The sequence below is a fragment of the Puntigrus tetrazona genome, chromosome 7 (assembly GCF_018831695.1).
Source record: "Puntigrus tetrazona isolate hp1 chromosome 7, ASM1883169v1, whole genome shotgun sequence".
NCBI classification, from domain to species: Eukaryota; Metazoa; Chordata; class Actinopteri; order Cypriniformes; family Cyprinidae; genus Puntigrus; species Puntigrus tetrazona.
The window spans coordinates 19631698-19655236 of record NC_056705.1 but is presented as its reverse complement, the minus strand read 5'-3'; the positions used below and the strand labels follow the sequence as shown (position 1 = coordinate 19655236).

The 23539-nt window shown below is 38.7% G+C and overlaps 1 protein-coding gene across 2 annotated transcripts in view; it reads left to right on the top strand.

The window, feature by feature from the left end:
• Positions 1 to 21849, top strand: part of uacab (uveal autoantigen with coiled-coil domains and ankyrin repeats b) — a 40594-nt gene extending 18745 nt beyond the window's left edge. Inside the window, exons 1-19 of one of the 2 annotated variants that reach the window (XM_043243904.1) lie at positions 580 to 1058; positions 1827 to 1957; positions 5460 to 5548; positions 6008 to 6072; positions 7700 to 7757; positions 8338 to 8408; positions 8625 to 8731; positions 8876 to 9057; positions 9844 to 9881; positions 10793 to 10846; positions 11051 to 11158; positions 11396 to 11428; positions 11580 to 11672; positions 11793 to 11823; positions 11986 to 12035; positions 13962 to 16640; positions 16737 to 16889; positions 17431 to 17496; positions 17794 to 21849. In XM_043243904.1, coding sequence (XP_043099839.1) covers positions 1023 to 1058; positions 1827 to 1957; positions 5460 to 5548; positions 6008 to 6072; positions 7700 to 7757; positions 8338 to 8408; positions 8625 to 8731; positions 8876 to 9057; positions 9844 to 9881; positions 10793 to 10846; positions 11051 to 11158; positions 11396 to 11428; positions 11580 to 11672; positions 11793 to 11823; positions 11986 to 12035; positions 13962 to 16640; positions 16737 to 16889; positions 17431 to 17496; positions 17794 to 17865 — 4116 coding nt within the window. In that variant the 5' untranslated portion in view covers positions 580 to 1022 and the 3' untranslated portion in view covers positions 17866 to 21849. Of the gene's footprint in view, positions 1 to 579; positions 1059 to 1826; positions 1958 to 5459; positions 5549 to 6007; positions 6073 to 7699; positions 7758 to 8337; positions 8409 to 8624; positions 8732 to 8875; positions 9058 to 9843; positions 9882 to 10792; positions 10847 to 11050; positions 11159 to 11395; positions 11429 to 11579; positions 11673 to 11792; positions 11824 to 11985; positions 12036 to 13961; positions 16641 to 16736; positions 16890 to 17430; positions 17497 to 17793 lie in introns of those variants that run through there. The other variant, XM_043243903.1, reaches the window with a different exon arrangement.
• Positions 21850 to 23539: the final 1690 nt, after the last annotated feature.

The window sequence follows — 23539 nt, the reverse complement described above, 5'->3', positions numbered from 1 at the left end:
ACTTTCAAGTCTATCACCTACCAAATTAAAAGCTGACGTCTTGCTTTTAGAAATAGATCGTTTACGTAGTGTTTGTCTTGCAGATACAGAGACGGCATGGGGCGATTGTAAACAGGGTTTCAGGCTCCATATGCCAGGCAGCTGATTGTAAAAAGCCGACACCTAATCCTGCTACCGTGTGCTTCATCCGTCAGCTCAGACCCCCGCCGGTGAGAGAGAGGCTGGAAGCATCTCCTCAGACCGCCAGATGATGACCTGGTCTGGACCAGAGACTTTAATCTCTTAGAGATTAATGGTTGTAGCTTTACGTGCGGCCGTGGCTGCGGAGGGGGATACAGTCAGTGTGTGCCTGCAGCGCTGAGGTTCTTCTCATTTGGCTGGCCTTGTTCCTCATGGGTGTCACCGTAACGGTTACTCATGGACTAGATATGCTAGGATGGTTTATTATTAGCGGTTCTACCCCAATCAGTCATTGGAGAAAGGTCTGAGGGGCAAAAATAAAGAGGTAACCACCCTGAGCCTGTCTGCGTGTTGTTTACAGGGATATTTTAGACCTGGAAGAGCTCACATATTTACTGCCAGAGGTTGAACGTCCTTGCCATTTGGCATAGAGGAGCAAAGCAGACACAGACAGAACGAGAAGAGAACGGCAACAAGATAGAGGCTGTACGGATAGGAGGACGGTCTGACAGAGAGGGGAAGAGACAGAGACTCAGCCCCGGAGGAGGAGCTGCTGTCCCGGGGCTGGTCCCTGTGCTACAGCGGCTCACTCTCTGTGTATTTGCGCCGTTTCTCGTGCCGTGATGAAGTCTCGTGGAGAGGCTGTGGGCTGGAGAGACGTTCAAGGAATCTGCCGAGGTTTCTGGTCCCCCTGCGAGGCGCAGGCTGCCTGCTGGAGAGGGGGATTCATCTGAAGACCACAAACACTCGCTGGCTGAGTGTTATTTATTTTATTTTTTTTCAGACAGAACTTTTTTCTTTTTTTTTGTACTTCTCCAGACCACTGCAAAAGGACCACCAAGATGAGTCGATGGCTCAAATGCACCTCCATGTACTTTGTAGGTATCAAGATTGTCCAGTGGTATTTTTTTTCTTAAACTTTGCTGTACATTCAGTTCTTTTTCTTATGTATGCAAAAGCTGGAAGGAGAGAGGCTGATATTTAATTGAGTCTGTGTGTGTTTCAGAGAATGACTTCTAGCTTTCCCCATAAATTCAAAGAATTTGGGAATCCTGGAACTGTTGCCTGAGATCTTTGGAGCTTAGGCGTCTTTTTAAAAAGCTTGTGTGAACTTGTATGGCCATGGCAGCATCTTTTTGTTAATGCAAAAGCTTTTATTTTTTGAGTAATATGTAGTAAGACTGCATTGAAGTATTTATTTCCTCAGGTGTTACATTGGTTCATAAGTTATTTAGTGTCCTAGGTGACTATAAGCCTTTATTATTACAGTTATGATTTGATCTTAATTACTTTATGGACATTCAGCATCATATAAACATTTCCATTTCTATCAGATAGTTGGAAAAGTGAAAATTGTTTTTTTTTTCTCAATATGTAAGCAAAACTGTCATCTTTTTTATTTTGTGAAGACTTCAATGCTTTAATTCAATTTATGCTTTTGAATATTTGAATACATGGTGCACTGGAGTTGTTAACATTCCTTCATTCAGCTAATTACACTTGCGATCACCACCCTGATCATTAGGGGAGTTATGAACAATAGGTGTCACCTCAGCAGCTTTACTGAACATGACACCTCTGTCTTTGTGTACATGCTGATGTTATGAGTGTTCTGATGTGTCTCTCTGTTTCTCTCTATCCTTTAGAACACAGACTGGAATAAGTATGATGACAGGCTGATGAAGGCAGTGGAGAGGAGAGAGGTGGACAAGGTCGCAGCAGTGCTTGGCAAGAAGGGCATCATCCCCACCAAACTTGACGTAGAGGGCCGCTCTGCGTAAGTATCCCTGTCACTAAGGGTTGGTCACCATGATTGACTTGCCATCCAACAACTGATTTGCCTATTAGTAAGTTTAACTAGTTTATCTAGATTTGTTTATGAAAGTGTGTGTAGTTAAAATCTCCTTTCAAACCTTGTTTCCAGAATCCTTCATTCTCAGACCGTGTGGTCTAACTGTTTAACTTAAGAACACGTTCCTAAGAAACGTGGCCTCTCTTAATGGGATTAACCCCAAACTGGACTAATTATACAGGGCATCCTTAAGACCAATGAATTGACTAGGCAGCATACCAATTAGTCTGTTTATTTATGCTTTTGTTCATAATATTCAGTGATGGGCCCTATTTTTTTGTCAGATCTGGACTGTAGCATTTTGTGCCTGACCAAGAATTTGAGTAAAAATGGGAAAACATGTTGAGGTTGGGCATACTTGACCCAACGCAGACCAGAAGAGTCCAGAACAGCCTGGGCCTTCTGGGCCGGAAGTAGGTCTTCATGGAATAAATCTATGCTTGTGTACACGGACTAAATTTAGGAACTAGACATTTTTTTCTGTCATGTTAACTGCTTGCTTAATCTTCTTCTGAAAGTTCCAAGTCTGGAGTGCTTTAGATTATGCCCTTTTTATTTTTGAGATAAATACAGGAAAAGTATTTGGGGTCAGAGGCGAATCGTTGAACCCTGTTATTCAATATCACACTGAGTGATGTTTCAAATTATTACATGGCCACACAGTAGACTCCCAACACTGGTGGATCAACTGTGTCTTTTCCTGTTTTAGAAAGCCTAGTTGGCCTCCCATCAATCCTTGATGTTTTTACTGCCTTGACAGGGTCTATGTAGGGCATAGACGGACACATTTCAGCTTGATTTAACCACAGCTTTGTTTCATTCCCTCATTTAAAGCCATAAGGTTCCCCTTTGGGTATTTTTGTCATAGTGTGAGATTCTTCTTGCCCTGTCGGGTGGAGAAGAGCTTGACTTGTAATAAGGTGCTAGAATTTCTCAGGACTAAATCAAGAGCATCAGTCGCCGTCACAGTCGCCGGGTTGGTGTTATAGTGTAACAGAGCTCAATTAATAAACACCAGCCTGTTATATGAAATATGTTTGTGGACGTCAGTGCGCCATAATGGCTGCCAAATGACCTGGACTTGGGGATATGCAGCCTTTTTGTGCATAGTCAAGTGGAATACACAGGTCAAATGTTGGATTTGTGGAAATCCTCTGTTCATATATAGCAGGACCTCACATGCAGACAGCATTTCCAGCCTGTTATTTCCCTTACCGGTCAGAATAGCTCACAGGGAGGGCAGACCACAGGGCTTGTAGGGTGTAATCCAGTAGTTCTGGTGAGTAAATTGGTAACCTGCGCTAGGACAGCATTTTTTGCCCTGTGGGCAGATGAAAATTGATTTCAGATTTCAGTTTGTTTCTGTCCTTAATAAAGAGTATGGAGTGAAATACACCTGCTTGATGGAGCTAATAGATGGTTAGCTCGCAGAAAATATAGACCAAGCCTTACTGCTGTGGCAGTAACTCTTTGTTGTTGTTTTTTTTTTTAACACACCCAGTTTTGAAAATAGATGTATACACGTTACACACTTTGTAATGAACACTTTGCAAAAGCCAAATGAGAGAGAAATAAGTTGCTAAGTAACTTAGGGTTTAGGAACTGAAACATAATATATGATTTAAGTCAAACCATTTCAAGACTGAAAATCTGACCCTCAGCAAAGTGTCAAAATATTAGTAACTTAAATATTTTTTTTTAATTATTTCTACCTCAATTTACCAGTGATACTATAACCTGTCCTGTTTTTTAAAGATTAAGAGGAAATTGTTATATTTATATTTAAACTTAAATACAAAGTAAAAATAAAAACCAATTTACATAAAACAATATAAAATAAATAGCAATATTAACAATAGTAATGAAATTGAAATTTAAAATGACAACTAAATGTAAAGATAAATGTCAAAATATTAATAAATACAATATGTATATAAATAATAATAATGAAATAAAGATGCAGGAAACCAGGAAACCTGCAAACCAGGAAACGAAGAAGCAAACAACTTCTAGTATTATGGGAGTAACTTAGGCTTTATATTTTCATTTTCTGTTATTAATTTTTTTTTTTTTTTTTTTAAATCTTTTTTTGTTTTGAAGATGCTTGACTAGTAAGACATAATTGACTAGTACATTTTCTCCATTTGTTCACCATTGACAGATGTGACCGTTCTTTTTAGACGTGAACGCACTCACGCAAAATTTCTTAAGAAGTTCAAAAGATTGTTTTTAAGTTACTTAATATTTTGCTGCTGCAAAAGGCCTTTAAGTAAGAATGCCTTGCGTTCACTAAAGTATTGAAATTCATAATGCATTCCACACTTATCAGATACTCATTGAAATGATTGAAATGGCTTTCGCTGAACTGCAAAGACTCTGGCGACATACTAGTACAGCATGCAAAAGTCTTGTTTTGAATTCAAACTGGCCCCCCATCCCACCTCTCTAGCACCTCTAAAAATACATAATGTATCTTGAAGCCACAGATATGCGAGTCAGTCAAGGAGTTGGAGCCAAGCTAGAATGACATGTCTGGGTCTTCATGGCCATCTGAGCCCTTCAGTCTTTTCTAATGAGGGTCACTTACCATTATAACAGTCAGTCACCTTCCCATATACCTAATAAAATGTTGTTGCGTCAAGTTATTTCTTAGTTATGAAATCTTATTTGGAAGAACCTGCGAAGCAATTTGGCTTCCCTGGAAATTGCATTAACTTTAAATTTAGATGAAATTCGAAAACATTGTATAGTAGTGGAACAATGTTGTTTTGATGACTTGCAAAATGACTGTATTGCAACTAATGTTGTATGAATGTTTGTAAAAATAAAGTTTCAGAAAGTGATACACATTAGGGATTGTGATTAGCACACACGACGCATTCTTCGTCCTTTAATTCTAACGCTAACCTATTGCCATCCATCCATCACTCCATGGGTGGTTGTTTGGGACAGTGTGTGGAGTTACCCACATTTTCACCCGTCAGTCTTCAGGTCAAAGCCCTGTCTGCATGTTTAGCTTCTCACCATCAACACAGTCTAAAATAACACTTAATAATCTGCACATCTCTCTTTGCAACGCGTCTCGGAGACATGTTGGCACGTCAAAGTGCAGTTTTTTTGCATATGAAAAAATCCATTTTGCATATGAAGAAAGAAGTAAAAGTGCATTCATTAAATATGTACATTATTTTGGCATTTTGATAATGGCAGTATGTTTATATGAGAAGCATGAATAAAAAGTGTGCTTATGTAATGTAAAGTGAGGAGTTTTGCGTGCAGATAGGTTTGAAAGAGAGTTTCTCTTGATGGTAGTCCTTTACTCCTCTAGAATGCTGATGATGGTGGTAAGAGCAGGCACCAACCCTTTCTCTTGTTTCTGTTCATTTCTCTCTCTCTCTTTTTTTTCTTTCTTTCTTTCTTTCTTCAGGTTCCATCTTGCTGCCTCCAGAGGACATCTCGACTGCCTGAGCCTCATTCTTAATCATGGTGTGGATGTCACAGCCACCGATGCCACAGGTAAGAATCTTGCTCTAGATGGGTGAGTTTGAATACCAGGGAACACATGTATAAATAAACGTATCCCTTAAATGTGCTTTTGTCCACCGTAAAACTCAGTTCGGCTCCCTAAAGGGATAATGTACAAAATGGTCATTAATTATTCTGGCAATTTCCAAACCAGTAATCTCCAAATTGAGGAACAGGCATGTTCATTTGTTTTTTGAAATCAAATGAAAGTCTTATGAGTAATTGATAACAGAATTTTTGGGGTTGACTAACAACTCTTTAATGAGGTTAACTATGGAAAACCTTTGTAGACATAATCCATAAATATGTCACTATCAATTGATATGAAAAAAATTACAATTTTATATAAAAAGCCAGTAGATGTGAAACAAGCGCACTTGTTAAGATTGGTTGGTCTAAACACTTTTGTTATCTAATGGCTCTTATTGATTTGTTGTTTTGTTCCTGTAGGAAAAAATGCCTTACATCTGGCAGCCAGAAATGCCCAGTCACTATGTGTGCAGAAACTACTCCAGGTAAAGCTGCTTTTCACAATCAATACAGTTGTAAGGAATGGATAGAAACTCAATGTATTTTTGTTCTCTCTTTTTAAGCCAGATCATTTCTGCTCTATTGTATCCTCTTTTGACATCAAGGAAAGGCATTGAACCATATTTTTCAGAAAGTGTTAAATCATATTTTTCAAAGTAGATATGAGGTTTTCTGAGGAATGTGATAAGATTATTAAGCCTCCATTGTTGAGCCTTGCCAATTCAATCTTATATCAATGTGCCCAGTTTCTCTCCTTGTATTATGTCGATACTTCACTATTTTTCTGATTTTATATTTATATGATTTATAACTTCTATTTATAACTGGCCATGTATCATTCCCAAAAGTTCAATTAGGCACTTTCTCAACAGCATTACTGGCACAATTAAAGCTGTATCATTGAGCTGCAGTATTCAGGGAAGGGCTTGCAAAATGTTTTAATTTTTTTTTTTTAGTTTGTTTGCAAACCTTTATTGCTAATGGGAAGCTTACTTCAGCCCACAGGCTCATAAGCAAAGTGTAACAAATAAAGCAATGACCTAACCTCAGTTGCATGAACCTGGCATCCTGATTATGAGAAAGTGATGCAGTTTGAAGGCAAATTGAGCAGATCTTGTTTACAGATACGCCGCTTAATTTCAATCAGTTAATCCACAAACACATTTTGTAAGAGTACAATTCTGTCTCTGTGCCTTTGTGAGTGACGGTGCTTGAGATAATTAAGATAGGAAGTGATTCCTATCACTTGCTTGTTGATGAATCCAGCAACAGTGTCTTTGTCACAGTGACTTGTCTGTGTTAATTACTTTGCACCGCAGGGAGCAAAATTAGGAAAATCTGACTCGGCTAATTATGTGAAAATGAGTTTTAGTATCTGAAAGTTTGCCTTGAAAATCACTGACAGCTAATGTGAAGTATAATCCGCCATAAGTGTCATGACTGTGTCCTGTTATTCAAACGACACTGACTCACTGGATGAGAGTATTTTCCTGGGTGTCTGCAGTGTTGACAGGCTGCCCGTACTGTAACCTGCAGTCTATATTTCTATGCCATCATCATGTGCAATCTGAAACTGGCTCCTAGAGCCCATCAGATAGAGTTACCCAGGACGCAGTTAGCCAGCAAGACCATGTGACCTTGCTACTGGTTTTGGAGGCTGTTGCTAGAGCATAAAAGGTTTTTATAGTGACTGAAGTCAGAGGAGTTGTTTTGTTTGAGGTAGCAAAAAAAGAGATGGAGAAACTATTGGGTTTGAGGAAGTAGGACAGACAGTGGAATATGGAGAGAGTAAAAGAGATTTTAGAAATGAGGGCACAGAGGGTGGTGGGACTGAAGACCACTGAGGCCAGTATCTTAGCAACACTTTTTTGCTTGACCTGGTTTTACTTCTCGGGATCAGAATCATTTCAAAGCTTCAAACTAGAATCTCACACATCCATGTCATTCTGGTCCATTCTTTGTTTTGTGTTCATCTGTTTGGAACAGGCAGTCATCATGGATGTTTTCAAAAGTTTAGACTCATCCTCTGACCTTTTAAAGCTTAATGGCCATGAAGTGTTTGTGAATAGCGGGACTGTGACTGTGAGTGTGACAAGTGTTTTTGTGTTTCAGCACAATTGCCCAGTGGGAAACGTGGACCTGCAGGGAAGAACTGCCTTGCATGATGCTGGTAAGCAAAGAACTTTGTACATGTTGAGGTTTTGTTGGAATTTGAAGGTAACAGCACATTATTTTACAGTTACACCTATTAGTTGCTGTTTAGAATGCGTATAGCTATCATTTTAGCCCTTTATTAGTGCTTATTAAGCACATATTATGGTCTTATTTGCAGCAAATGAATAATTTATTGAGGGAAAAGTCGTAGTACCAAATGTGTTACCAAGTTGAACTCTGCAGTCCTCCAGTTTTTCCTGCTCCCATTCCTCCCCAATCACTTTCGTTCCTTCTTTTTCCTTCCTCCTACAAGAAGTGGTAAAGGAGAGATGGAAAAGGTAGTGGATGAACATTGAATGTGATTCTTTGAGGCGGTAGCAGTCATAATCAATAAGATGTAGTTCACGGGCTTATTTTCCTTCCCTCAGAAGGCTTTCATGTAAGATTTAGAGCTCTTGCTCTTACTCGGTGCCCAGTGGAGGTTTTAGATTTATTCATTTTTTTAAGTTTGAGTGTGATATCAGATGAATCTACTGAATCTAATTTGCGTGCTTGGGGGAAATGTTATGGAATATTATTATTGTTTGTCTTTTCAGTTATGGCTGGCTGCTCCTCCAGTGTGAAGCTGCTCTGTGACAGCGGGGCATCAGTTAATGTCAGCGACTTTGTGAGTTAATATGTGGCTTCTGGGATATTTAATATCCCAATAACTTCTTTATGTTATCCAATTCTTTTTACCTGGACAAATGTTCTGTATTTTTATTTCCCCTCAGATATACTTTATCTTCAAATGCTCCCTCAGATTATTATTATTATTGTTATTTTTTTTTGTCTTTTCTGTTTGATTTAATGCAAATGTACGCTTACATATGTGTGTTTATAGGATGGTCGGACTCCACTGGTGCTTGCCACTCAAATGTGCCATCCACACATCTGTCAGCTGCTGTTAGAACGAGGAAGTGACATCACAGTCACAGACAAACAGAACAAGTAAGTATCATATTCATGTTTCTTTGATATAACAAATGATTTCGTGTATATTCCTATTAGTTCCCAGGAGCATTTTTAAATGTAATGTTTTGATGTTGGTCAGCCATGTTGTAAATGTGTTTGTGTACTTGTTTGTTCACTCAGAACCGCATTGATTCTTGGCTGCGAGTATGCGTGTAAGGATGCTGTGGATGTTTTGTTGAAACATGGTGCTGACGTCACTGCTGTGGATGGGTTCGGCCATGATAGTTATCACTATGCACGGCTCAGCAAAAACCAGGAGCTTGTCTCTCTGGTCAAGAGTTATCTGGACAGTGCCACAAAAGGTTTTGTTGCTTTCTGTTTTTATGATCTCTCTCTTATATGTTAGAGCTTTAGAGCTGTGCTTACATTGTTAGGAATTAAAATGTACCTTATACTGCTTTTCGACCACATCATATAAAATTTTTAACATAATCTAAATTTTGTAAACTCATTAGCAGCAAATGCCTGTTAAGTGTGTCCAGAGATTTAGTTTTATTGTGCACACACTTTTATGGTTGGTTGCATTTTATTATTTTCATCAATTGTTTGCCACATCTGAACTGATAGAAGTCTGCAATCTGGCACAGACTACTATTTACATTGGAAAGAGACTTTAATTTAGCATCTCATTACTTCAATAGTTCCGTTCCATTATCGCTTGCATTTAATTTTTTTAATTCTTATTATTTTTATTAAGTGTGTTTCACATATTGGAATTTTTCCCAAAGAGGCTGATGAAAATGTCTGCCATGCTTGGTATAAATCAGTTGAATGCAGCTTTTCGTCAGATTTTTAAACCTTTTCCCCCTGCAGTTTGCATTACTTTTGTTACATCACTTTTGGTGTGAATAGGCCTTTATCAGGTAGAGAGGTTATAGAGATCAAAGCCCCAAGAGTTCATGCATACACTTCCTAAGAAGAGTGTAGAATGGTGTCTTTTCAGCTTCATACTTCAGAGTAAAAAATAAAAGCTTATGCATACCATAAGTCCCTGGAGAGGGGGGGACTTCTGTATTTATTTATTTTTTTATTTATTTTTCGGTTGTTTCATGAATTGCTAATTAATCATTACTCATTTGTATTCACAGCAAAAGAAGCTGCCAAGGTGGAACAAAAAAAGAGACAGGTATAAGCGTTTTCACCCTAACGTCCTTCTAAGCAAATCACTGCAGAGGAGATTTTAGAGAAACATACTTTACAGACTATAATAAATAACAAAAGGTTAAAACCTTTCCCCCCTCACTTATTACCGTTTGGTAGTGTCTGAGTTTTATTACTTATTCCAAACCATACCAACATCTTTTCTTTCAACATGCTTCACAGAAAAGGGCTGCAGTTATTCTCATTGTATTCTCATTTTACTGAAGCCATCTAGAGCTGGGAGTCTGGAAACATACAAACAGAATTTATAATTGATATACAGAGAGTGCAATTTAGTTTGTTTCTCATTTCAGCACTTGTGTGTCTATCATATTAAAAGGAAAATAAATTATTGTAATCTAATATAATTCCTTATCTCAAACCATGTTTAGTGCTGTAGAAAGTTTTACGCGCTACTACCACCCAGTGTTCAATGAAAGTAGTACACACGATATCTTTTCTCTAAAAGAACCACATCCAGCACTTTTATAATTTAAGCTCTTTTTTTATCCTCATGAAGTTCACTTATCTTAAGTCATAATTTTCTAATTTAAAAACTGCTTTGATGGCAGTATGTGTTTAAGGTTGTAATAGTTAGTGACCATGGAGTGAAACTGCAGCCACTCATTTCTAACGTGTGGATTTATCAGAATTATAAATGTAGAACAGCAATTTCTTTTCCACAGCCAGAAGCAGCACATTTGTGCATCTGAAAACAATATTCTCTAGTTTACATGAACAATATTAGCTCAAAATGATAACACTATCTTGTTGTTATGAGTTAGCTTTTTTTGGACTCCTCTTCACTGATTCAGAGTTTTTTGGTCCTGTTATAAGATTAAAAAGTCATTATTTTTGGTGTGGCTTATCATTTTTATATTTTCTTTTATGTGTTAGTTGCAATCTGTGGAGATGGTCTCTGAAGCCCCTAACCGTGATAAGATCATACAGGTGAGGGCCGGGCAAATCTATGACTGTCTCCAGTAAAATGTTTTTGTTCTTGTTATTGTTCATCAGTATTAGACCTTACATATTCCGTGGATTATTTGTGTATTAGGTATAAGGGTTATAACACATTTATCCTAGACCCTTCTATTTATTTATTTATTTGCAATATATGACTCTTGTATATGTGTGTATGTTTGTGTATTTTAGGACCTGGAGAAAAAGAATGAGAGCCAACAGGAGACGCTAAAGAAGTTCCACCAGGAACAGAGAACGCTGCTTGATAAAGTTAACATGCTTCAGCAGCAACTCAGTCAGGTATTACTTAGGGATTTATGTAATTGGACAATTTATCTGCAGGTTTGGGGCTTACTTGTTTTCAGTACTCTAGAAAATTTAAGCCAAAAATATTTTTTTCAGTTTATCTGAACTGTTCTGAGCAGGCGGTTGTGTTTTTCTGTTGTTGCAGTAGTTCTATAGTTATCTTGTGTAAAATATGCTCTCTGTCTCGTTCTCTCTCTCTCTCTCTCTCTTTCCACTTGATCCTTTTTTTAGGAAAAGTCAACAGTGGAGGACATTCACAAGGAGGTAATTTGTGTGTTACCCTGAAAATGGTTTGCTTCTGTTCCAGTGACATCTCAATTTAATCTCCTCATTCTATTTTTGCTATAGTATTAATGGAAGGTTGTTGGTTGTTAGTTGCCATTGAATATTCATGTGTATCTGTTTTGTACACCAGAGAGAACAGCTGAAGCGTTTACTTTCTGCCAAAGAGAAGGAGGAAGGAGTCAGGGCCATGGAGACTGTGAGAGTCCAGCAGCGGAGCCGTTTGGTCAGTAATAATATTTGCAACATGCTCTTCAAGGACTGCTGCTCGTTAACTCCAGATCCAGCAGTTCATGATCAAAGTTTGATGAAATGATGAATAAATCTGCATGTTTATATTTTACAGGGAGATTACCCTGGCCAGTCTGTGATCAAAGGTGATTTTATTTTTAAAATTTGGATCCTTAGACTGATTAATTATGACTCTGACGTTAGAGACCTCAATATAAACTGTGTACTGATGTTGAAATAATGTTTAGTGTAGGGATGTAAAGGTGAAGGGGTGTGTGTTTTAATTTTGGGTCTTTTTTTCTCTGCAGGAAAAGACAATGTACTAGTGCGACAGTCACACAGTCTGGATTCTGCTCAGGTGAATTTAAATCGTGTTAAAATGTTCTAAATTACGCTACGCTAATTATATTTAATGTAAACCAACTTTAACTTGTTAATGTAACTTCAACTTTAACCAGTTGTTCTGCTACTAACAGATTTTAAGCCATACTATTTAAATAGTTAAAGTTAAAGCATCAGCACATCTAAGAGAAAAGCTATGAAATAAAGAGAATAAACTATTGGAGATAATTTTTCCATGAATGTGTATTAAATGAAGTAAAACTAAGTCAGGGTTTCTGATGTGTTTAGGCCTGTTGAGAAAGCTTTACTGGCCCTGACCACCCACCACTGAATAAAACACACCTACACCTTTATATGCTAACATAAAACTACTGAGATTTCTGTCAATAGGTAATAAATCTTTCTGAATGTTTATATATTAAAATTTTCATAAGTATATATTCATTTTTTGTATATTAAGAGGGTAACACTTTATTTTATGCCAATGTGTGTAATTAGTAATAAAACATGCAATTACTATAAAATAAGAATCTGTAACATTCTGTAACAACTGAATATTGTTTTCTCTGTATCCACTTATAAATACACAGAAGCCAGGCAGTTCAGTGTACATATATAGATCACCTATTTTCCTTAGTAGAAAGGCTTTCAGACTTAAAGTGCAAAACTTGTATGTAAAATCAAGAATTGATTCTAAAAGTTTGCTGAGCATGCACAGGCTTTACATACGGTCATTGCACCAAAGGTTTGGTACTTTTTTTTTTTTTTTTTGTAATGTTCAGCGGTGAGCAGACAGGCTGTGTCAGCTGCGTTAAGCTTAGGAGAGGCAGTGTCAGTCAGATAAGTTGCTCTCTCTCATTTGATTTCACAGCCATCATAGCCTGCAGTGTCAGAAGGGTTTATGATTTATTAGCTCTATTCTCTGAAGGGACGTGCTATGCCTGGGATCAGCTTTTGGGCAGATGTTGTGGATGCAATTTTGTTGTCACATTAGCAGCAGAGACATCTTTACTCTCACCTCTCTTAGAGGTCACCGCACACTTTAAAAAGATGAAAAAATGCACCTACTCAAGTAGGATCAGATGTCTGACTTGGGATGTGGCCTAGATAAAGTTTTCTTTTGAAAGTTTTAAGCCCTAGTGTGACCCCATATGAGAAAAAAGTATAGGAACTATTCCATCTTCTCATCTCTTTGATGTTCCTTTTAGCAACATTATTTTGTGCATTTGTGTATTTTCCAAATACTGTACATTGTTTTGTATAATGAAACTGCTCTGAATGGCCAGCTATCCAATGTGTTGTGATTGGCTGAATACAGCAAGCTTCTCACGGAAAAGTTATGGCCCTTACCATAACGTGATGCTGCATCCTGGCACTATGACATCAAAACAATAAAACGCATTACAAACTAGGCACTTGCTGCATCCAGTGGGGACATAACACCTTAGTCATGATAATAAGTAATGTTTACTAGGCACAAAGTTTCCCAAGGAAACACATCTCCTGAACAGGGCACCCGCAATAACACTACAGCAAGAACAATAGTTTGAAAAATAAATCCACTCTGTGACATAGAAAAGTGTGGGCAGTGGGGGGTGTGGACAAGTCATAACTTTTATGAAGAATATCTCTTTGGTTTTGAAACTTTAATCTTTGCAACTTTAGGGATCACTCCAAAGGAAAATTTGGAATTGCATCATATGACCCCTTTAAGGCTAGCTCTTGATTTTCAGCTGACTTTTTTTCCCCCCTAAATTTCTTGTTCTAATAGTCAAGAGGCAAAAAGAAAGATGTGAAGAAAAAATAGATATTTGCAGGCTTTTCCAGGGCATAGTATCCACTTATAACACAAAGACTCTAGGATAATTTGTTATAATATTTTGTGTAAATAATAATAATAATAATAATAATAATAAAAATGCCTACTTGTGTTTGAATTCAGATCTTGCAGCCTACGGGACCCTCTCGATCTGTGGCTCGACCTTTAGAGCTGTCTCGGCCGGTGGCTGGTGATCAAGAGACACTTCATCCAGAGTTTGAATGTGTCCGTAGACAGCAAGAGGCTGCACAAGAGGAGGTGGGTCGCCTCCAAAAGGCTCTAGCATGCAAGTCCCAGGAGTGTGAAGAGCTGACTAGGAAGTGTGATACCACCAAACGTGAATCAGATCAGCAGGTACATGAGCTGGAGGAAGCCATGGGAGATGTGCAGAAGCGAATGATAGAGTCTGAGGCAAAGGTAAAACAGCTTCAGGCTCATGTGGTGGCTGTAAAGGAGCATCTCAATAATCAAGTTGTTGATGACCTCAAAGCACAGCTGAATGAGGTGAAGGGAAAGTATGAAGGTGCTTCTGCTGAAGTTGGACGGGTCAGGAACCATTTAAAACAGAGTGAGAAAGCTTTGGAGGAGTATAAGAAAAGTGAAGGGCTTCTGGCTGTGGAGGTTGAAAGGCTCACTGCAGAGCTGAGTGCAGTGCGCGAAGATCATAAAAACATGGAGGAGACTATCTTAAACATGGAGGGTCAAGTAAAGACTGCAGATGCCAGGTTGACCTCAATGGTTCCAGGAGAAAAGTTTGACAACATGAAGAACCTCCTTACAAATGCTGTTGACGAGAAGGAGCTACAGTTGGCTGAGTTAAGGGAAGATTATGACCGTGTGCTGGAGGAAGTGGCAGAACTCCACCGTGCAATGGATGACCGACAAACGGTCCCCCTGCAAGAGCATGAGCGAGTCCGGGGTACTCTGGAGGAGCAAAGCTCGTCCCTGAAGAAGAAACTCGCAGATGTCACTGCAAAGTGTCAGTCATTGATATGTGAAGTGGAGGAAGGTGAGGATGAGAGAGAACTGCTCAGAGAGGAGCTGCAGGAGCTCAGCAACAATATGAAGACCAAGTTTGTGACCTTGGAAAACCATGATGAGGTGAAGAGGTCTATGGGACTTGCGGTGGAGGAGTTGAGAGTTAGGTTAGTCGAGGAGACTGAGAAGAGAAAACAGACTGAAGAGCAGCTACAAAGGCTGCAGGAAGAGAGGACTTCTCTTTGTGAGAACATTGCCAATCTAAGGAGCATGTACATCCCTTGTGAACGTTATGAGAGTGAGATGGCTGCACTTACAGAACGCAACACTGAACTGGAAAGAGATCTTAATAGCCTTCAAGATCAATACCAGGAGAAAGTGGGTGAACTTGAGACTTTGGCAGCTGAAAAATCATCAATGAAGCAGAGCTTTGGTATTGAGTTTGTCACAAAGAATGAGCATGAGAGAGTGCAGGCGGATTTAAATGAGGCTTTGGAGAAAGCGAAGATTGAAATCGCAAAGTTGCAAGATGATTATAGGGTTCAGGACGAAGAGTTACAGAAGGCGAAAGAAGGAAATGCTACGTTGAAGGAGGAATTTGAGAATGTGCAAGCCAAGTTAGAAAGTGACTATATCAGCCTTGTGGAACATGAGAAACTGAAAAGCACAATGAGCAAATCTTTATCAGAAGCAGAGGGAAGAGCTCAAGATGCCTACTCCAAGCACCAGTGTGCTCAGGAGAGTGCATCAAAGCTCCACAAGGAAATTGAAGCTCAGAAGAAAGAGTTGGATACTATTCAAGAGGCATTGCAGTTGAAATTTGTTCCTTTGACTGCTATGGAGGACAAAGAGCTGCATTTCAACACTGCTTTGAAGGACTTGGCAGAAAAACTTGCAGAAATGCAGGAGATGTACAATGGTGAAAAGACCAAAGGAGAATGCCAAAGGCAGGAGAATGAAAAATTGAAAGATGAGATGGCATCTCTGCAGCAGAAACTTCAGACAGGGCTTGTGTCCAGTGAGAAGTACAAAGAAGTTGAAGATCGCTGCAAGGGCCAGGTGGAGGAGCTGAGTTTGAAGTTGATGGAGCTAGAGCAACACTATAAAGAGGTTACGATCCAGCGGGCCGAACTAGAGGAGAAAAATGCATTGTGCAGCTCGGAGATCCAGAGTCTCCAAAAGAAACTGAACAGTGAGTATATCCATCTGGAACAATTCGAGGCCATGCAGAGCTCTTTGAGTGGCAGCCTGCAGGAGGCACAAAAGGAGTGCAAGGGCTTACGTGAAGCTCATAGACTGGAAGTCCAGCGTGTTAATGAACTAGAGAAACGGCTTCAGAGTCAGAACTGTGATGAGGCCCAGTTTAGCCAGGTTAGAGAGACTCTGGAACGTGAGGTCAATGAGCTTCGCTTGGCACTGAGGGAGGAGGAAGAAACCAGTGCGCAGAGGGCTGAGGACGTAGCTACTCTGCAGACTGAGCTTCTCAGGGCCACACACGCTCTGGATGACCTCCGCTCCCATGAAGAGCAGGTGACTGAGCTCAGAGCTGTAAAGCAGAAGTTGGAGGAGGAGGTGCGTGAACTTGGTGATCGGCTATCAGGACTAGATGAGCAATACGAGGACCTATACAGGGAAACAACTCGGGCTAGGGAGGGTGAAAAGAGGGCGAGAGCAGAAACCGAGGCCTTGCAGGTAAAGAGTGCCTCTATTGAGAAGGAGATCAGAGATCTGAAGGAGAGATATGAGGAGTCAATGAGCACCATTGGAGAACTGCAGAAAAGAATTCAGGCATCCACAGAGCAGACTGAACTTAAAGACAAAAGGGTGAGACAGTTATATACTAATTTGTTATTTGGAAGAGATCTTTCGATAAGTGCCTGATATTTTGTCTGGTTATAAGCAAGGTGTTCTTCGTTTCAGATCACAGAACTGTTGGCAGATGTTGAAAGGCTGAAACAGGCTCTGAATGGCTTATCCCAGCTGGCTTATGCTGGCAACACGCCCAACAAGAGACAGACTCAACACATTGACACACTCCAAGCCCAGGTCAAGAGCCTCCAGCAGCAGCTGGCTGTGAGTAGCTCTGTGCACATGCACATACTGGTGGATTTGTTCATAATTGCTCACAAATATGACATGCCGTCACCTTGGACTAAATAATGCACTCACTTATGACTGACTTGAATTCATGATTGAATCTAGAGCCTTCTGCCATATAATAAAAAAAAAAAAGATGAAATAAGAAACTAGGCCTCATAGAATGCTTCCAAGATTTGGTATTGTTCTGATTTAAAAGTGCAGTCAGTATTTTCAGTATAATGTGTTTAATTTTAAATACATTTAAAGAATACACTGTAATTTAAAATACTCTTTTAAATGTTTTTGAAAGAAGAAATTTGCTGAATATAATAATAATGATAATGATGATAATAATAATAATAATAATAGTAATAATAATAATAATAATGATGATTATTATTACAATTTACTATTTTAATACATTGGAAAATCTAATTGTGATATCAGAACTCTTAGACCATCTAACCTTGCGCCTTATTATCTGAAACCTTTAAAACACTGTGCAATATATCTTGCTTTTTTTGTTTTCTTACAGGATGCTGAGAGGCAACATAGAGAAGTGGTTTCAATTTATCGAACTCATCTTCTCAGTGCAGCACAGGTAATTGTGTGTGAATGCGAGTTGACTTTGAAGGGGTTTTTTTTCTTTTTCTTTTCTGCAGTAGCAGTTCCTTCTGTTTTGCTCCAAAGTCAAGGTCATTTATTGAAACCTCTTAGGTATGTTATAGCGCATAGTTTTCTTTGTACCATAGATGGCATTCAGAGATCAACAGTGCTGCTATATCGAGAGACTGTAATAGTATACATGTCATCATAGCCTGTAGTTGCATAAGTTTCTTGAAGAAGTTCTAAAAATGTATATATCCTTACTAAATACTGGTCAATTCTTTTCTTTCAGGGTCACATGGATGAAGATGTCCAAGCTGCCTTATTGCAGATCATTCGAATGAGACAAGGCTTTGTGTGTTGAACTCAGCACACGGAGACTACACTGACTCCAATTCATCATTCACACAGTAACCTCCCGTTCAGCTCAGTGCGGTTTGATACTGCTCTGGAATACTTCGCTCAGAAAGTCTCATTTTGCTACATTTGACATGTCGTGGTTATGTTGAGTGTTGTAAGCACTAACATTGTGTATCTGTAACCTATATTTGCTTAGTGACAGTACTAGATATAGCAGTAAGGATACCTATACTTATGCAAAACCATAAATCATAAACATGAGAGGCAATAAATGATGATTTATTCACAAATAAGCATACGAGCTAAACTAGGTACACTGTTGCTACACGCTTTAGAGGTGATGGAAGGTGTGAATTGCCGTAAAGATGTAAACTGCACATTCAGTGAGTCTCATGTACCTCCTTATTTCATGTTGAAATAACCTAACTACAGTTTAAAGAAGAACATTCCCTCCCTCCACTCTTATAGCCTCGATCTGAGCTACATGTACAGTGTATTAATGAGGGATGAGAGATTTTAACGTTCTGTTCTTAGTCCAGCATTATTGTATCCTCAGCAGTGGTTACAGTGATATTCTGGTTAGAGGAAGTAGATCTTTGAACATTAGGGAAACTAGCTTCCAGGCTTTAGTGGAGTGGTGGGCAGAGGCACATTGTAGGCAGACAATAGTAATATTACATAAGTGGAGTATACAGTAAGAGCATAAATGCAAAGTAAAAGTCATTTCGGAGGGTCCCAGAATTGTTATGGTCCATCACGAAAGACCAGAGAACACCACTGCAGCTTCTTCGCACACTTATTTTTTTTTTGCAGTTTTGCCCTTGTTCATACACTGGATCGTTCCTTGCAAATACGTGTGATGTATTTGAGTCAGTGGGTGTCTGTTGGGTTGGGTGATTTAGGGTGGAGTAATTGTTTTACTGAAGTGTTGATGTAAAATTGCTTTGCTTCTGCAGTGACAGCAGCAGACTGCGTCTCATGAGCGGAGCATTTAACACTGAGGACTGTCATAACACTCTTATCCCCTCATGGTCCTATATCCTGGCTGATATCGCCATCTAGTGGTGTGACTTGGCTGGCCAAGTTTGACGTGTGGTTTTGTGTAGGAGAATGTGATGCATTTAGGAATTCTCCCTTTTGATGCTTCCCAAATCTGATTTATCACCTTTTACATGGTTTTGTAATACTTTTGATTAATGAACAACACCATGTTTGTGGTAACTATTACAGAATTCAGCAGGACTGGAACGGAAAGGCACAATAATCTGTTCAGATTTCAGAACATGACTGTAGACTGACATACTTTATATTTTGTGGATCTGTTTTTTTTTTCTTTTCTTTATCTAAACTGTCAAATTATCATTTAAGTTTCCAATAGGATATTCTAAAATTGAGCACCCAACCATGGGTTTCCAGTATTGATTATAATTTATTTTAAAAATACCACCAGCGTTGTGCCATTTGGTTTGATTGGTATTAACTGATGCTATTGGTTTTCTCTTTTGGGGATGACTAATTGTAACCGTTTCATTATTTATTAGTATTACATTCTAACTGCGCTCTTATGATTATCAGTTAGTCTGTGTTTTTCCTTTTTGTTTTGCAAATTTTGAGTCTAACATCAATAAAAGTGCCTCTTTTAGACTAAACTGGCTCTGTGCAAATGAATAAGATTAATCCCAGCAGTCTCGGAGTGCCATGAAGTGAACCTTGCCTTTGGCAGACCGTTCCAGCCCCTCTCACTCTCCTTGAAGTGAACGCACATGTTGTTACTTTAAATCCAATTGAGGGCTTTTTTTGTTCCTCATGTGGTTTGCATTGATTTGTACCTTAGCGTTTTACTTACCTTTTAAAACTAAATTAGATTTATAAATGCGAAGAAAAGACAATATTTTTCTCCCCGCAAAGGTCATAGTTTTTACTATTTTAAGGTGAGTAAAAATGTAATACTTGAACAGAATCAATGTTGTTTTCCTATCTTCGTTTCTGCAGTATGCTTTGATCATCTATACCAAGCACTATGTTTCTGGAGGGTTTTTTTTTTTTTTTTTTTAAAGCTCTAAACTGATTAACACCTGATTAATTTCACATTTTTGTATATGTAATTGCTCAAACAACAGCTCTCAGCTCGCCTCTGACTCCCCACTTCTCTTGCAGTCTCTTGTTTTTATGAGTCTGTTATTTGTGGCCTGCCCTGCATAAGCTGTTCTCAGCAATTATGGCAAATACAATTCAATCTGTTTGGAGCTTTCCCTTTAATCTCATTTCCAGGACCATAAGCAGAACCAGACATCCTCCCACCACTCCCCTCTCTTTCCCTTTCTCTCTACCATTAATCATGTCCGTAAGGATCACAGTGGAACCCTGTCGTTTAGCTGGCCCCCTGGTAGGTGGGCAGACTTGGAGCCGGGGGATCAACCCTGTTCGTGTTGCTTTAATGTGGTTAGTTACTCAGTCGGTAGTCTTTGTGTCGTGATTCACGCTCACTTTGACCACTGAGCCCTCCACGTGTCATGCGAATAATTTGCTCCCTTTTTCTATTTTTTTTTTCCCTGTCTGTTTTGATTTTGTGTGCATTTGAAGTTTTCTTACCTTTCCTTTTAATAGTTTAATAACAAATGCAGCTGTGCAACACATCCCGTTCCCATCAGTTTCACCCTCTTATCGTCGGGTGTCCCATACGTCGTGCTGGCCGTGTTAGTACCTTTTAAAAAGAAAGTCATGGAAAACCCCATCTTTTCTCATTAGCCACCCTGGATCGCTCACCTCTGCTCACCCCTTTAATGTTTTTGCAGAGCTCCCTGCACTTTGTTGCCTCAGTAAAGTTCATTTATAGGATAACGGGGCTCTGGAGGACACATGGGGCTGATTTGGACTAGATGATTTCAACATGTCTCCTGCCCAGCTCCTCTCTGATCCTTGCCATGTGATCCATACCTCCCTGACCTCATCATCCATCATATAACACCTGGGATGATGGGGGAAAAATGGCTGAAAAACTAGCAGAGACTCTTTTATTTTGTTGGATTTATTGGCTGGCCGGAGGAGAGTCCTGCTACCACCGCCAGGCCGTGGCTCCATATCTCTCCACGCATGGGTTTTTGTGCACCCTACTGAAAGACCAAAGGGTTGTGTTCCGTATTTTTGGTGTTTGACCTCCGTTAAAGTGTTTGAGTTAAAAATAAACATCCTTGTTTGAGTGGGACGGCACACAGGAGGCGGAGGGTTGATTTAGATCACACAGGTACAAAAAATGTGATGCTGTTGAGCACGTTTCAAAGAGACTCCCAAACCGCGAGGTAATTTTGCAGGAGGGGGTATTGTACTCTGAAGTAGAAATTTTAAACTGCACATTTAAACGGTTACATCTGAGCTCATTGTTGTTCTTTTTTTCCCTCATTAGCTCTTGGTTAACCACTAATGCCTAGTGTATCAACTCATTTTTACTTTCTCCCCCTTTTTCCGGTCAGGGCTCAACAAGAAACATGTGGTTGTCCTCTCTTCCAAGCTCAAGCTCTTAATAATCCCCAGGCTTCAATGGAAAATCGACTGCATTTCACATGTCTGCTAAGAGCTGACACATGGGGCTGTGTCCGTGGTTTAACAGAATAAGCCTGCGGAATTGATGGTTGGCTGCTTGGAAATAGTGCTTCAACTAATGTACTTTCTTGATTTTATAAAGGGTTTGGTTTTGACTGCTTTTTTTGCTCTGCGGTGTGGGCTTGTGGTTCTTTAAAGGCTTGTTAAGAGGTAAATTGAGGGGAAAGGTGAGGAGAGCATAATGTTTTCCTCTTTGTTATGCCTTCTTTTTCTCAACTGGTTGATGTTCTGAAGTCACTGGAGAAAATACTGGTTTACTTCATTCAGGTGGACTTAGAGGAATTTATAGGAACAAGTCTTTATTTCAGGGATGCACTGAAAATAACAAGCTGATGATTATTTGGATGTTATGGCTGATAACCAATAAATGACAGAATAAAAATTGAAATCTACTTTTTAATTTTCTAAAACGGTAAGACGGACATAAAACTGAATCAATAGTAAAATGTAGACCATAACAGTGGATAATAATTTTAGGATTAGTTAAGGAGGACGTAGTCCTAGATTAAAATTAATGTGGTCTAAACTGAAAAAAGCTTGCACAGATAAATATAAAAATACATTAGAGCCATTGTTTGGTCTTAAAATGCTCACAAGTAATGCTATTTTGCAAGGCATGTTTGTAAAAACTACTTAAATGTTCTCATTTAACCAAGGCCTAGTCCTGGCTTAATCTAATCCATATCTGGGAAACCGCCCCACATTGTTTTTAAATTGTTAGTATTAACAAATGCAAGTAGAGAATGGTACAACGGTTAACAGTGGCACAATAACTTTCACAAAGAAAACCTCTGTACCTTATTTGCTTATGATGGATTCATATTTGTGAGTAGCGTAAATAAGGATGAATTAAATAAGTAATATCTAAGGTGCTTTCTTTCTACCTGTAACATTTGTTATAATCAAGTTTGAAAACATTATGTAATTATTTTTTGTGTAAATCATGATGTTTTTTTGTGCGGTCAGACAATTGATTAATCACATCCATAATAAAAGTTTTTGTTTACATAATGAGTGTATATACTGTGTATATTATATTATTATCTATAAATGTTGCTGATATATTAAATTTATATATAATTAAAAATATAAATGTATAAACGTAAAAACTTTTGAAATATATACTGCATGTGTGTCTATTTATATATATGTAATAATACGAAATGCATAAATGCACAGTACATATGCATAAATTATGCAAATAAAAACACTTATTTTGAATGTTTATTAATAGTGATTAATCATTTGACAGCACTATTTTTCCCTCGGGATTCTTTGATGAATATTTTAAAAGAATTAAAAGGATTCATTTAAAATAGAAATATTTGTAATGCAGTCTCACCTGTCATTTTTGATCAATACAATGTGTCCTAACTGAATAAAAATATTAATCTCACTGACCCCAAACTTTTGAAAGGTATACTTCATGCATGCACAGAACACCTACCAATACATTAAACTAATAATAAAAACCCTATCATGTGACAACCAGTACAATATATTTTTAAGCAGTGTATTATATATACTGCTGTGCTGTCAATACCGCTCCACTGTTCTATATCATTTTTAGTTGCTTTGGTTGCACAATTATGTTGTTGAACTAATGAACCGTTCTCGCTGATCTTCATGTGATTTGTTTCAGCTTGCCTTTTCTTTTTGCACCCAGCTTTCAGTGTTTACTTCCTTGGTTTCATACCTCCGGCAGGAGGCCAGCAGCGGGGTGAAGGTGCGGCTCTGGAGGTGTTTGAAATGTTTAATGTTCCTGAAGAGTTTCCTGCTAGCAGAACATAAGGTATTGGTTTATTTATTACTCATTAGGCTCACAGTCAAAGTGCTTTAGGCAAATTCAGGGTTGTGACTGTCGATCATTAGCGTTGAAAATGTGCATTTGTTAGACAAAGCCGCAGTCACACAATCCAATTAAGACATGAAAGCCCCCGTCTCCTAGGAAGGAATTCACAATACATAAACAGGCTGTAAAGTGGAAAATTACATCTGCATTTGTTTCTTTCCTTGAAATTCAGCCACATTTGGTAAACTTTAACAAACCCTTGTTGAACACTTTGGAAGAAAAAAAG